At 38.2% G+C, this 12,785-nt stretch overlaps 1 protein-coding gene across 6 annotated transcripts in view; it reads left to right on the top strand.

Moving 5' to 3' along the window:
- Positions 1-12,785, top strand: part of nbas (NBAS subunit of NRZ tethering complex) — a 264,693-nt gene that overhangs the window by 8,567 nt on the left and 243,341 nt on the right. For 4 of the 6 annotated variants that reach the window (XM_087977600.1, XM_087977595.1, XM_087977597.1 and 1 more), the window contains exons 2-8: positions 3,720-3,768; positions 4,526-4,562; positions 4,911-4,988; positions 5,936-5,983; positions 6,697-6,740; positions 8,663-8,796; positions 11,832-11,965. In XM_087977600.1, the coding sequence (XP_087833726.1) occupies positions 3,720-3,768; positions 4,526-4,562; positions 4,911-4,988; positions 5,936-5,983; positions 6,697-6,740; positions 8,663-8,796; positions 11,832-11,965 (524 nt within the window). Of the gene's footprint in view, positions 1-3,238; positions 3,284-3,719; positions 3,769-4,525; positions 4,563-4,910; positions 4,989-5,935; positions 5,984-6,696; positions 6,839-8,662; positions 8,797-11,831; positions 11,966-12,785 lie in introns of those variants that run through there. The other 2 variants (XM_087977596.1, XM_087977599.1) reach the window with 2 other exon arrangements.

The following is a 12,785-nucleotide window of genomic DNA, read 5'->3' on the forward strand; positions in this document are numbered from 1 at the left end:
TGAGGGTTATCAGATCAACCATTGAATGGCAGAGTAGACTCTGGCCGAATGGCCTACTTCTGATCCCATGTCTTACGGCTTTATGGACCTCAGCAACTGTAACCATCTTCTTTTGTATTGAGTGTGACTCCAACCAGCAGGGGGGTTTACCTGGATTCCCACAGGCTCTTATTTTGCTAGGGATCCTTGATGCCTCTGGCTAATCTGGGCTTTATCTCAAGTGCAGTCACTCTCTTAATTTCAAATTCAGTTGTATTGTCCAAGTTTGAATCAAGGCTTTAATGAGGTCAGAAGTTTAGTAGCCCTAGTGAAACCCAAACTGAGCATCAGTGAACAGGTTTTTGCTAAGTAACGTGCTAAAAACCGTTGATTACTCTTTCCATCACTTGATCAAAAGAGAATTGAAGGGGCAGAAAGTGACTGGGTTGGGTTTATCTTGCTTTTTGTGAACAGTACATATCTTAACAATTTTGCACCTTGTGTAGGTGCCAGGGTTGCAACTGTACTGGAACAGTTTTGTTTCGGGGAAATGGCAGGTTTTGTTGTACAAATCTCGGTACTTTGTCAGAATGTTGTCAGGGCCCATAGCCTTTGCAGTATTCAGTGCCCCAACTGTTTCTTGATATCACATGGAGGGTATCAAGTTGGCTGAGTCTGGCGTCTGTGACACTAGGGATGTCTGGAGGAGATCGAGAAGAAGCATCTGCTCAGTACATCTGGCTGGATATTGTTGTGACTACAGTCTTGTCGTTTGCACTGATGTGCTTGGCTCCCCCATCATTCTCTTCAGGTGAGTTGTTTGATTGCCCCACTATGATTCACAATCGGATGTGGTAAGACTGTAGATTTTAGATCTAATCTGTTGGTTGTGGAATTGCTTCGGTCTGTTTACAATTTGCTGTTTATGTTATTTGGTATGCAAGTAGTCCTGTTGTGTAGCTTCACCAGGTTGACACTTCAGTTTTAGGTATGTCTGGTGCTGGCCTTGGCAAGCTGTCCTGCACTGTTTGTTAAACCAGCATTGATCCCCTGGCTTGATGGTAATTTAGAATGGGGCATATGCTGTACCTTGAGGTTATATGTTGTATTGGAGTGTGATTCTGTTGCTGCTGATGGTCCATACTGCATCACAAATGCCCAGTCTTGAGTTGCTGGATTGGTTTGAATTCTGTCTCACTTAGCATGGTGATAGAGTCACATAACACAATGCACAGTGAAGGTAGGACTTTATCTTCACAAGGTATACGTGGTCACTCTTAAAGATATTGTCCAATTAGTGAGGTTGAGGTCAAGTACATTTTCCCTGTATTTGGTTCCCTCCTCTGCTGCAGTCTCAAGCTAATAGCTACATCCTTTAGGACTTGACCAGCTCGATAATAATGAATGGTGCTGCTGAGCTACTCCTGGTGGTGGATGTTGAAGTTCCCCACCTGGAATCCATTTTATGCTCTTCTCACCCTCAGTGCTTCCTCCAAGTGGTGTTTAACCTGGAAAAGTATTGACTCATCGATCAAGCATGAGTGGTTTGCGATAACCAAGAATTGCCCATGTTTGACCTGATGCCAGGTGATTGCATGGCTTTTGGAGTCAATATTGAGGACTCCCAGAGCGACTCCCTCTCACTGTATACCACTGTGCTGAAGACACTGTAATGACAGAACACATCCAGCAATAGTATCTGATATTTTCAGAAGGGATAACTGGGTTTTATTACAAAAGGAGTGGAATATAAAAGTGCAAAGGCTTGCCACAAGTGCACATGGAGGTAATGTGATGTGGATATTATATTCTGATGGAGCTAGGCAGGGCAGAGGCTGAGAGGATGTTTCCATTTACAACAATTTAGTATTGGATGCATTGTTTCAGAATAAGGGCTCCTCCATCCAAGTTAGAAATGAGGATGAATTTATCCTGAGATTCATTAATCTCCAGAATTCGCTACCAGAGAGCTTAGACATCAAATATATTCAAAGTTAAGTTGAACATATTTCAACCCTCAGGTGGGGTTGGAATGGGGTGGATTGGAAGTGGCGAGTTGAGGTGTCGCTGGGTTAGATCATGGCTGGGAGCAAGGTGGGGGTGATGGTGAGTTAGGCTAAGGTAGAGTTGAAGGAGGCAGGAGAGATGGATGTATGTTCTTGTAAGTTTTGTGGGATATATAGGGCATGTTGTTTTGAGTGGGATGGAGCCAGATTAGGCTTCATTAGGGAGCCCCTGCACCATGAGCAAATTTTGGGTTTGACTCAGATTGATCCGCATTTCTCAGATTTTCACCTAAGGGTGTGTGGGTTGGAGGGGAACTTGGAGGTGCCAGTGATTTCAGGCCTCTAGATGGTACAAGCCACACATTTGGAAAGTACTGTCGAAGGCGCTTGAATGAGTTACTGCAATATATTTTGGTCAATATCTAGTAGATACTGCAGTCATGATATTTTGGTGGTTATTGTGATGTCACTCAAGTGCATTGCTTAGTCCTGGATGGTGTTAAGCTTTGTGACTTGTTGGAACTGCACTTGTCCACGTAAGTGAAGAATATCCCAATGTGTTTCTGACTTGTGCCTTGTAGATGATGAGCAGGCATTGGAAATCAGGAGGTGAGTTATTTGCCACAGTATTCTCAGGGTCTAATCTGCTCTACTAGCTGTAGTACTTATCATATATACTCAAGTAATAGTCAAATCTTTTTGACTACTTTTAAGGTTAAATTTATGGGCACATGTTTAGCTGAATAAAGAAAGTGGTTTGAACGTTTTGGTTGTTTTCCAATCAACCACTTAACTTTTATGCTAGATGTCTTAATCCTGAAACAAAATTTCAGTCACTTTACTTCAGGATTACATTTTAAATTGATTGAAAATAAATTTATGTTCTGAAATCCTAACAAGCATTTTTTTTAGACAGTATTTAGAATCTTTGTTATTACATGAATGCAACTTTCGCGGGGCTGAAATTCATGCCTCTCAAAATTCATACCATATCATTAGCAGAAGCCTAATTGATTTCTAAATGAAAAAAGAAAAATAAACAGCGGATTGTGGTAATTTTGAAAACCCGAAGTGGAACACAGCAGCCGGCGAACTAGAAGACTGGGAGTGGAGCGAAGCAACTGGCGGATTGGCAAGCTGAAGTGGGATGTGACAGCCGGTGCACTGACTCATAAACGTTGATCCATTATCTGTGAAGAGCTTGGTTCGACTTTTACATATATGGAAAATTCCAAATTATTTGGCCAAAAAAGGGGATCGACTTTTACATGAGATTGACTATTATTGTCGTATATAAGGTATGTGCTTGGTACATGATCAGGTTGATGCTGGGGAGATTCAGTGCTCCCAATACCTTCAAAAAGAGATGGCAAGGTTCTCTTTTGTTGGAGATGATTATTGCCTGCGCTTGTGTGGTCGGATTGTTAATCAGCCCAAGCGTGAATGTTGTCCTGGTCTTTCTGCCTGTATTACAGACTGCTTCCATACCAGAGAAATTGAGTCGTGACTTGTGAAGTATTGAACACTGTGCAATCAGGATCAGCATCCATATTTCTGACATTATGAAAATTATGAATGTATTAGCTGAAGTATGTTAGGTCGAGGACACAACCCTAAGGAACTACAGTGATATCTGTGATATAGTGGGATTTTTAATTTTTATTGAGTATTGTTGAAAGTAAAACATGTTTCACCATAACCTGCAGTTTAATGCCTTGTTTTATTTTGCTGCAGCCCAGACGCCACCGACAATGTGGATCCATTCTTGTCAAGACCATTTCTGGTACGTAATATTAGCACCTCCACTCATGGTGAACAGCTTGGAATAAATTTCCAACACCATCTTTTGAGAGATGAATTATTAAAATAGAAATAAATATACATGAAGCTTATTCCTTCCATAAAGTCATTATGTGAATGACATGGCTGTTTTGGCAAAATAAGAAATGTAATTTCGCTGTTATTTTCCCTGAAGGCTTCGTTTATACAATCTGTTTGTGATTGAATTTTGTTTGTGACGCTGTGTATAATTTTAGAGATGATATGCTGAACATTTGTTTCCCAAATGTAAAAGTAATTTTATTTATATAACTGAGATTTATCAACCAAAGAGCACACGTTTAGCTGAATAAAGAAACTGGTTTGAAATTTTTTTTTTGTTTTCCAATCAACCATTTAACTTTATACTAGATGTCTTAATCCTGAAACAAAATTTCTGTCACTTTACTTCAGGATTATGTTTTAAGTTGAATGAAAATAAATTTATGTTCTGAAATCCTAATGAGCATAAATTTTTATAAAGTATCTGCATTTTAAATCTGCATACTGTTTTTTAAGACAGTATTTAGAATCTTTGTTCAGTTGTGAAATTCGTGAAGGTTGTTAGATTTATTTAAAAGTATTAAAGTTGTGTATTATCTTTGCAAATTAACAAAAAGCTTCATTGTGTATTTTGAATATTATCTTGCTGCATCTAAAAATATTAACACTGAATAAATATGTTCATTATTGTTCATTTCTCAACAATTTTCTGTTTTCAGGTCCCCTGAAATTTGTGCTTCAGTATGTCAGATATAGGTAATTGCTATTGACATTTTCTTTTCATAATTTTGGGATTGTAGGGAGGAGCGTGTCAGAGTTTGAAATTATTATTGATCCTGTCACAGATTAATTTTTAATTCAAATACTGAATAAATTTCCTAAGTCAACCTGTTCATTCACTATTAATTACACTTTGTAGTGTTAGTGGAGTGTTTATATTACTCCATTTTGAAACCTTTAAGTGACAATACATATTGTCAGTTCGTTGTGTTCTTGGTGAACCTGCATGAGTGTAAAGTTTAATTAGTCCAATAGTGTTCTTAGTTGGTTTACACTGAGTTTTTTTTATAGTGACAATGTTCTTGAACTCTCTCTCCCACACAGCCACTCCAGCTCTTTGCTTTCTCCTAGTTTTATCCAGTTGGTCAACAAGCAGATCAACTGGCAACTTGTTGTAGCCAGGTAATTATCTCAGTTGATAGCTGGACTGTTTTGATTTTCTAAACAGACTTAATATGCAGTATGATTTATCAATTATAGTAACGAGAGGCTTTGAGTGCTAATAACTTGAATGTTACCTATTTTGTCATCTTTCAGAATGAACCCTTTTACTGTTAATAAGACCTAAAAAGTCATGGCAAGGTTGTGTTAAATGTTAGAAATCACTTGCGTCACAAAGATACTATGTTCAAAATGAGCAAGATTTAATTTTGTGTTGTGCTTATCTAATATTCATTGCACAAGAATATCACTTTCACACCATTTAATATATTTTGATAAACTTAATTGCATAATAGTATTGTGAGGCTAATGGAGCAGTGCATTTTTGACAGTAACCTTTTGACTTTCATGTTTAAATCAACATTGTGTCCTCATCTGAATGTGTTACCACATTTGCACATTAATAGCAATAAGTGCCATTTGCTTTATTAGACAGAAAACTATTGTGCAAAGTAACCATTAAATCCAAGTTGGTATAGATTTTTTTAAAAAATCAAACCACAAAACATTTATCCAACATAATAAACCAGGTTTAAGCTGGTGATAAAAACAAAAGACCCTAATCAATGTATCTTTAAAACATTTTTAATGTATTTAGTATTGTTTTGCATTCCCAATGCTGTTGCATTAGCATGTTCACTGAATCTTGTTCTTGTGCACAGGAAGTGATATTCTGAAAACCTTTATGGTGCTGACTGTTCTGTTTTCACAGTTAATTTTAATGCTGTAGCGTGTTAGTCTCTTGCAAAAATATTTTAGCATATTATAACTCATTAAGTAATTTTGTTGAGAACACATAATAACCTTTGAGTATACTGGTTAAGAATTTTACATTTGAAATTATGTTTGTAGTTTTTTATTTTTAGGCATGACAATTTTGTTGAAAGTTATGTTCTGTTTTCTGACAGTAATGGGAAATTGTTGGCAGTGGTTCAGGACCAATGTATTGAAATCAGGTACTGTATGATATCAATCAAATATCCAGTTCTTTCATTATATTATTAAATTTTTGTATGATGGATGAGTGTTGTAGAATGAATTGACCTTTTTTTTTCTGTCATATGTTAATGTTGTGTGTAATTTACAGTACAGAGACATGACATTTGTTTCAGCTCGTTTGTGTCAAAGGTTAGACTCCACAAAAGCCTCTTCCCACCCACTTTGTTTAACCATACCTATTTATCCAAACAAATTGTTTAAATTTTTGCTTCAGTAAGTAATTGTGATTTACTGACTTTATTGAGGGATTTCTAACAGTTTTCTGTTGGTTTATTATACCACTAGAGGTGCTCTATTTTCCCTTTTTGTCTTCTTGCTCCCCCTCCAAATCAATGCAGATCACAATACAGCTTCTAACTGACTATCGAAAAGTTTGCAAATCAAAGTTTCTGTTAACCAGATGGTGGTGGGGGCGGTCTGAGGATGGAGTTCATTTTTGTTTTGTCACTTTTCACCCTCCAGTTCATAATTTCCCAAATGAGATCAGCAAACTTAGTTTGGCAGATCAGTCCGAGACCATGTAGCTCAGTTACATAATGTTAATTAACCAAATATGGTTAAGTTTAACTATCCATTGGTGAAGATATTCTGAAGAAATAATGAGAGAGTCCAAAAGTAATTGAACAAAAGTTAACATTTTTCAGTCCTTAATTCTGACATTTTTTTCCAGATCTGCAAGAGATGAATTTGGATCTGTCTTTGGAAAATGTCTAGGTACTGTATCAATTAGAATGTTCCCTACTGTCATTAAGGGACTCTATTGTTTAAAGGAAAGCTGGAAGATGGGATTTAGTTGTCATCTTTTTACAATGGTAATCAATGTTCATATTTGATCTTTGATCATTGATTGTTGTGCACTTAAAAACATCAGGTTGTAAGTTTGCTCACTGAGTTGGTAGGTTTGTTCTAGACGTTTTGTCATCATGCTAGGTAACATCATCAGTGAGCCTCCATTGAAGTGCTGGTGTACTGTCCTGCTTTCTATTTGTGTCTTGGTCTGTTAAGATGGGTGACATCATTTCGATTCTTTTTCTCAGGGGGTCCAAATCTATGTGTTTATTGAAGGAGTTCTGGTTTGAATGCCAGGCCTATAGGAATTCCCGTGCGTGTCTCTGATTAGCCTGTCCTCGGAGGGATGTGTTGTCCCAGTCGAAGTTGTGTCCTTCTTCATCTGTATGTAAGGATGCTAGTGCTCGCTGGTGCTCGTGTATCCTGGTGGCTAGTTTCCTGCCTGAATGTCCGATATAGTGTTTGTTGCAGTCCTTGTAGAGTCTGTAGAATACCCTGCAAGAACTGCAGACCCTGTAAGGATTGCAACAAACGCTATATCAGACAGACAGGCAGGAAACTAGTCACCAGGATACACGAGTACCAACTAACCACCAGAAGATATGACCAACTATCACTAGTATCCTTAGACACAGATGAAGAAGAACACCATCTTGACTGGGACAATACATCCATCCTAGGACAGGTTAAACAGAGAGACAGATGAGAATTCCTGGAGGCCTGGCATTCAAACCGGAACTCCATCGATTTGGACTCCACTTAGCAGCCTCTGAGGAAAAGAACCGGAAATGATATCACCCATTTTAAGAGACCAAGACACAAATAGAAATCAGGACAATACACCAGCACTTCAAAGGAGACTCACTGAAGATGTTACCTAACATGGTGACAAAATGTCTGAGAACAAACCTCACAGCCCAGTGAACAAACTTACAACCTGAACCTCAACCTGAGCTACAAATGTTCTCAAAAATCGCAAGCTTAAAAACATCCCAATATGTAGTTAACCCCTCGAGATTGATCTTTCAGTAGGTTACCTGCTGTTTAAGGAACCTGCTATGCGGTCTTGTTTGCCCATTTGAGCAACTCACTACTCAACTAGTTTCCATTCCTTATGCAATTGCTGACTCTTTGCATCATAGCTTGCAGCAGATGCACTGAACAGGGCATCTTTGACACCATTCATGTACCTTTTAACTGTAAGTTGATAATCTTTTGGGTTTCCCCGAGTTGAAAAGTTTGAGATTCATGTAAATGTTTGTGGTTTAGTGATGCTAATGTGATCAGTAAAATTTAGAAAGATGTGGATGATTTGAGTGAGCATCAGATTGGAATTTATAGAACAGAGTTTCTGAAATGCTTATGACCTTTTCCAGTGCTGTAAAGTTCTAAGGTTAGTGGTTGAAAAATGTTTACGTGGCTCAGCTAAATCTTCACCACAGATAATGTTCGTACAGCTACTTTTTATCATTAGAATGCAAAATAAACTTAGATCTTAACAAATGCATTTAGCATCCTGCAGGAACCTTTTTTTTTTAATCTGTGTCCTTATCATTGCTATCTCAATTTGATTGATATGTGTTGCATGTTTTTAATTTGGTGGATTGAAAGATAACTAGGATAGTTGAATCACAGCATTGTTTTTTGTTAAGGAACTGCTTGAAGAAACTGACACTAAATAGATGATGTATCTAGTGACTAATTATTTCTTTACAGCTGTCTTTCAGGCAGTGGATGAAAGCTAGTTTTCTTTCCAAAACTCATTGTGCTGATATATTAATGGTGTGACTTGTTTGGATGTTAAAAGTATAAAAAAATTAACAATTCCTCTTTATATCTGTCCATAGTTCCAAAAGATCCACACCCTCAGTGGCGTCATGTGACGTGGAGTCATGATTGTACACTGTTGGCTTATGCTGACAGTTCAGGCACAGTGAAAGTGTTTGATTTGATGGGCAGTGAACTTTTCATCATTCCACAGGTACCACTGAAATATCATCTTCTATTTTTTAAACGTAAATGTGCAAAGTATCATTCCCTGTAAATGATGTGCCTGTTTTGTCCTGTGGGCTTTCAGGTCCAGAACATCTTGAGTATGTAAGATTTCATTGAATCCGTACAGTGTGGAAACAGGCACACACTGATCCTCCAAAGAGCATCCCACCCAGACCCAACTACTTATCCTGTTCCTGTAACCCTGCATTTCATATGGCTAACCCAGCTAACGTGCACGTCCCTGGACACTGTAGGCAATTTAGCATGGTCAATCCACATCTTTGGACTGTGGGAGAAAACCAGAGCGCCCAAACGAAATCCACACACACATGAGAATGTGCAAACTCCACACAGAGGGTCTGAGGGTCAAATCAAACCTGGGTCCCTTGTGCTGTGAGGGATATTGTTGGGAAAAGTTAAGGGGAAAATATTTTTACCATGAATGCATGTGTTTAATTTTTATGTGGTCATCATAGAGTGGTAATACACTAAATTGAACTGGATTGAATTATTTGGTGAAGTTTCTTATTTACAGAAATGTAGAGAATGGTTGAAATAAAAGTATTTTGTCCAGCTTGAATGCTTTATAATGCAGTACTTGCAGTCTGTTTTGATGGCTCTTTCTGCCAATAATTTAAAGCATAAAAATGTATTGAATGTGGTGTGATGTCGATAATTGAAGGCATCATAAAGTTAGCCAATTTTGAGAAGATTTGTAACTCAGGTTGGGGTTCTGGATGTAAGTTTGCTCGCTGAGCAGGAAGGTTTGTTTTCAGATGTTTCGTCACCATACTTGGTAACATCAGTGAGCCTCCAGTGAAGCACAGGTGGTATGACCTACTTTTTATTTTAGCCTACATCAAAGACATCTCTGAAATGACTGCCAGACTACTCAGACCTCTTGGCATCATGGTAGCCCACAAACCCACCGACACACTAAAACAGCAGTTAATGAACTTGAAAGACCCTATACAGACAACTTTAAACTAATGTCATTTACAAGATACCTTGCAAGAAATGTAACAAACACTACGTTGGACAAACAGACAGAAAACTAGCCACGTGGATACATTAATATCAACTAGCCACAAAAAGACATGACCCACTCTCTCTAATATCCTCACATAGAGATGAGGAAGGACGCCACTTTGACTGGGACAACACATCCATCCTAGGACAAGCCAAACAGGGACACTCAGGAGAATTCCTAGAAGCATGGCATTCCAACCGGAACTCCATCAACAAACACATTAACTAGGATCCCATTTATCACCACTGGGAAAAAGAACAGGGAATGACATCACCAACCCAAGGAAACCTAAACACACACACAAAAAGCGGGCCATACCACCAGTGCTGATGATGTTGCCTAGTATGGTGACAAAACGTCTGAAAACAAACCTTCCAGCTCAGTGAGCAAACTTACATTTGGCATAAAGTAACTATCAGGAAGGTTTGCAATTTAATCAACACTTTGATCAATGCAGGTTGATGCAGAGGAATAGGACTCGCCAACTCTACTTGAATGGAAAGCAGAGAGAAATGTTTTGTTTCTGTATAGGTTGAGAGTAAGGAAATACTGGAGTACAAGTCTAAGCTCTTCCAGTACAGTACAATTCTGGCATGTACCTGACAATGTGGAAAATTAACTATCTGTGGTCTGTTCACAATACGCAGAACCAATTCAATCTGGTTAGTTATCTCTTCAATGATTTACTCTCAATCATCAGTAAAGTGAAGGGAGGCAGTGTTGACGATGAGGAAGGTTTAAAGTGTTTATTATTACTTGGGAGTTCCAAAGTAGAGGTGAATTTTTTTTTTCAATTCTGTGAAGGTGATATTTTCCAAGGTCAGGAACACTTTGGCATTGAGCCAAAATAGTATTTCCAATAAATCATGATTTGGAGGAGCCGGTGTTGGACTGGGGTGTACAAAGTTAAAAGTCGCACAATACCAGGTTATAGTGCAACAGGTTAATTTGGAAGCACCAGCTTTCAAAGCGCTGCTCCTGATGTGTTCGATTTTTAACCCAATGAATCATGTGATTTAGGATAAATACCCAAGCAAGGCAGGTCTGGTGAGATAACTGAAGATTTACACCCGGAGAAAGACAATTAATGAAGAGCCACAAGCACATCCATACCAGCAGAAGAGCAGTTAGTCTCCAAGGCCTTGGTGCGAGAAAGATGTCCTAAGCTGTTTCATCAGTTCAAATATACTGAGTTTGGGAAAGGCCCAATGTTTTTTCCTGGAATTTTGTTAGTTGTCTGTTCCTGTCCCTCTTAGGAAGCGATGCAATAAGAGAATATTTGGAAAAGAATTCAGTATTTCTTTTTGTTGTTCATGTTAAGAACTTTCCAAAATATGTTTACTTTGTATGGTATATTTATGTTTCTTTTTAATTTATAAGACTTTGACCGTCTTGTATGAATATGTCCAATTACTGACTATCTCAGTAACCACTCTGTAAAAGTTAAACATTATGGTCTATCAAGTCAGATTCATTATTGATCTTTTTCATGTCTGCCACGAGCTTGGTCATAACAGACCGTGCTATTAGTCTAATTGGCACAAAAGATGATGATTGTCACTGTTGTTGGCTAATGATCTCAGCCACAGGAAATAGCTTCAGGAGTTCCTCAGGATTGTGTCCTAGACCCAGCCATCTTCGGCTGCTTTATCAATTCAGTCACTCCACCGGATTTATTTTGATGCTTCTCACATTTTCACATTTGAATGACAATTGACATGTGACAATCCCAGAATCCGATTATGGAGGACATTTCTTTAGAAATAGGATTGTAGTCAATTAAAGGTTCAGGAGAAGATATGATTGAAAAAAAATCATGAGTGAAGACAGTGAATACCTGTTTCATGGTGTTTACTTTTGTTAAGTGATTTTTAAAAATATTGTGTGATTGGACTCCCTTATTTGTGAAATGTTAGGTCTTGATTATGTTATTCAAGTACAAGTTTTTGAATGATTAATATCAAATCGTGCAATTTTGTCTTTTCTTTCAGACTACTAATTCTGCAGGTGACCTGAGTTATGCTGTGGCAGGATTGATATTCCTGGAGTCTACTGATAATGCTCAATGTTCAACAGAGCTTCTGGTTATAAATTATCGTGGGCAACTGAAAAGTTACTGGCTCAGGTAAGATAGATTTTTAGGAACATTCAGTCCCTCTCGTCATACACTGAGATCATGGCTGTTCTGTGGCCTTACTCAATATCTCCTAATATCTTTTAACAAAAATGTATGTCTCTGATTTAATATTAACAATGGATCCAGCATTCAATGCCATTTGTAGAAGAAAACTCTTTTCCTGTTAAGCTTTTGAAGATTTCAATCAGATCACCCCTTAACCTTCTACATTCTGAAGAAAACAGGCCTAATTTGTGTAATGCCTCTTCATAACTCAATCCCTGAAGTCCAGGTATTATTCTTGTAAACCTATGTCGTACTCCTTCCAAGGCCAGTATATCCTTCCTAAGGTATGGTGCCCAGATCTGCTCATCATACTCAGCATTTCATATGACTGCAGCATAATTTCTGCGTTCTTGTATTTCATTACTCAAGATATAAACAACAATATTCCATTAGCTTTCTTGATTATTTTATGCACCTGTTCATGACATTGTAATGATCTATGCACCTGAACCTCCAAGTCTCTTTGGGCATCCACTGTATTTAACTTCAGGCAAAAGTGAGGACTGCAGATGCTGGAAATCAGAGGCTAGATTAGAGTGGTGCTGGAAAAGCACAGCAGGTCAGGCAGCATCCGAGGTGCAGCAAAATCGACTTTTCAGACAAAAGCCCTTCATTAGGAATCAAGCATTCCTGATGAAGGGCTTTTGCCTAAAACTTTGCTTTTCCTGCTCCTCGGATGCTGCCTGACCTGCTGTGCTCTTCCAGCACCACTCTAATCTCAACTCTATTTAACTTCATACCATCTAGAAATTACCCTGAGACT

The sequence above is a fragment of the Chiloscyllium plagiosum genome, unplaced genomic scaffold (assembly GCF_037043375.1).
Source record: "Chiloscyllium plagiosum isolate Xiang-an unplaced genomic scaffold, Cpla_swu_hap1 HiC_scaffold_3, whole genome shotgun sequence".
Classification (NCBI taxonomy): Eukaryota; Metazoa; Chordata; class Chondrichthyes; order Orectolobiformes; family Hemiscylliidae; genus Chiloscyllium; species Chiloscyllium plagiosum.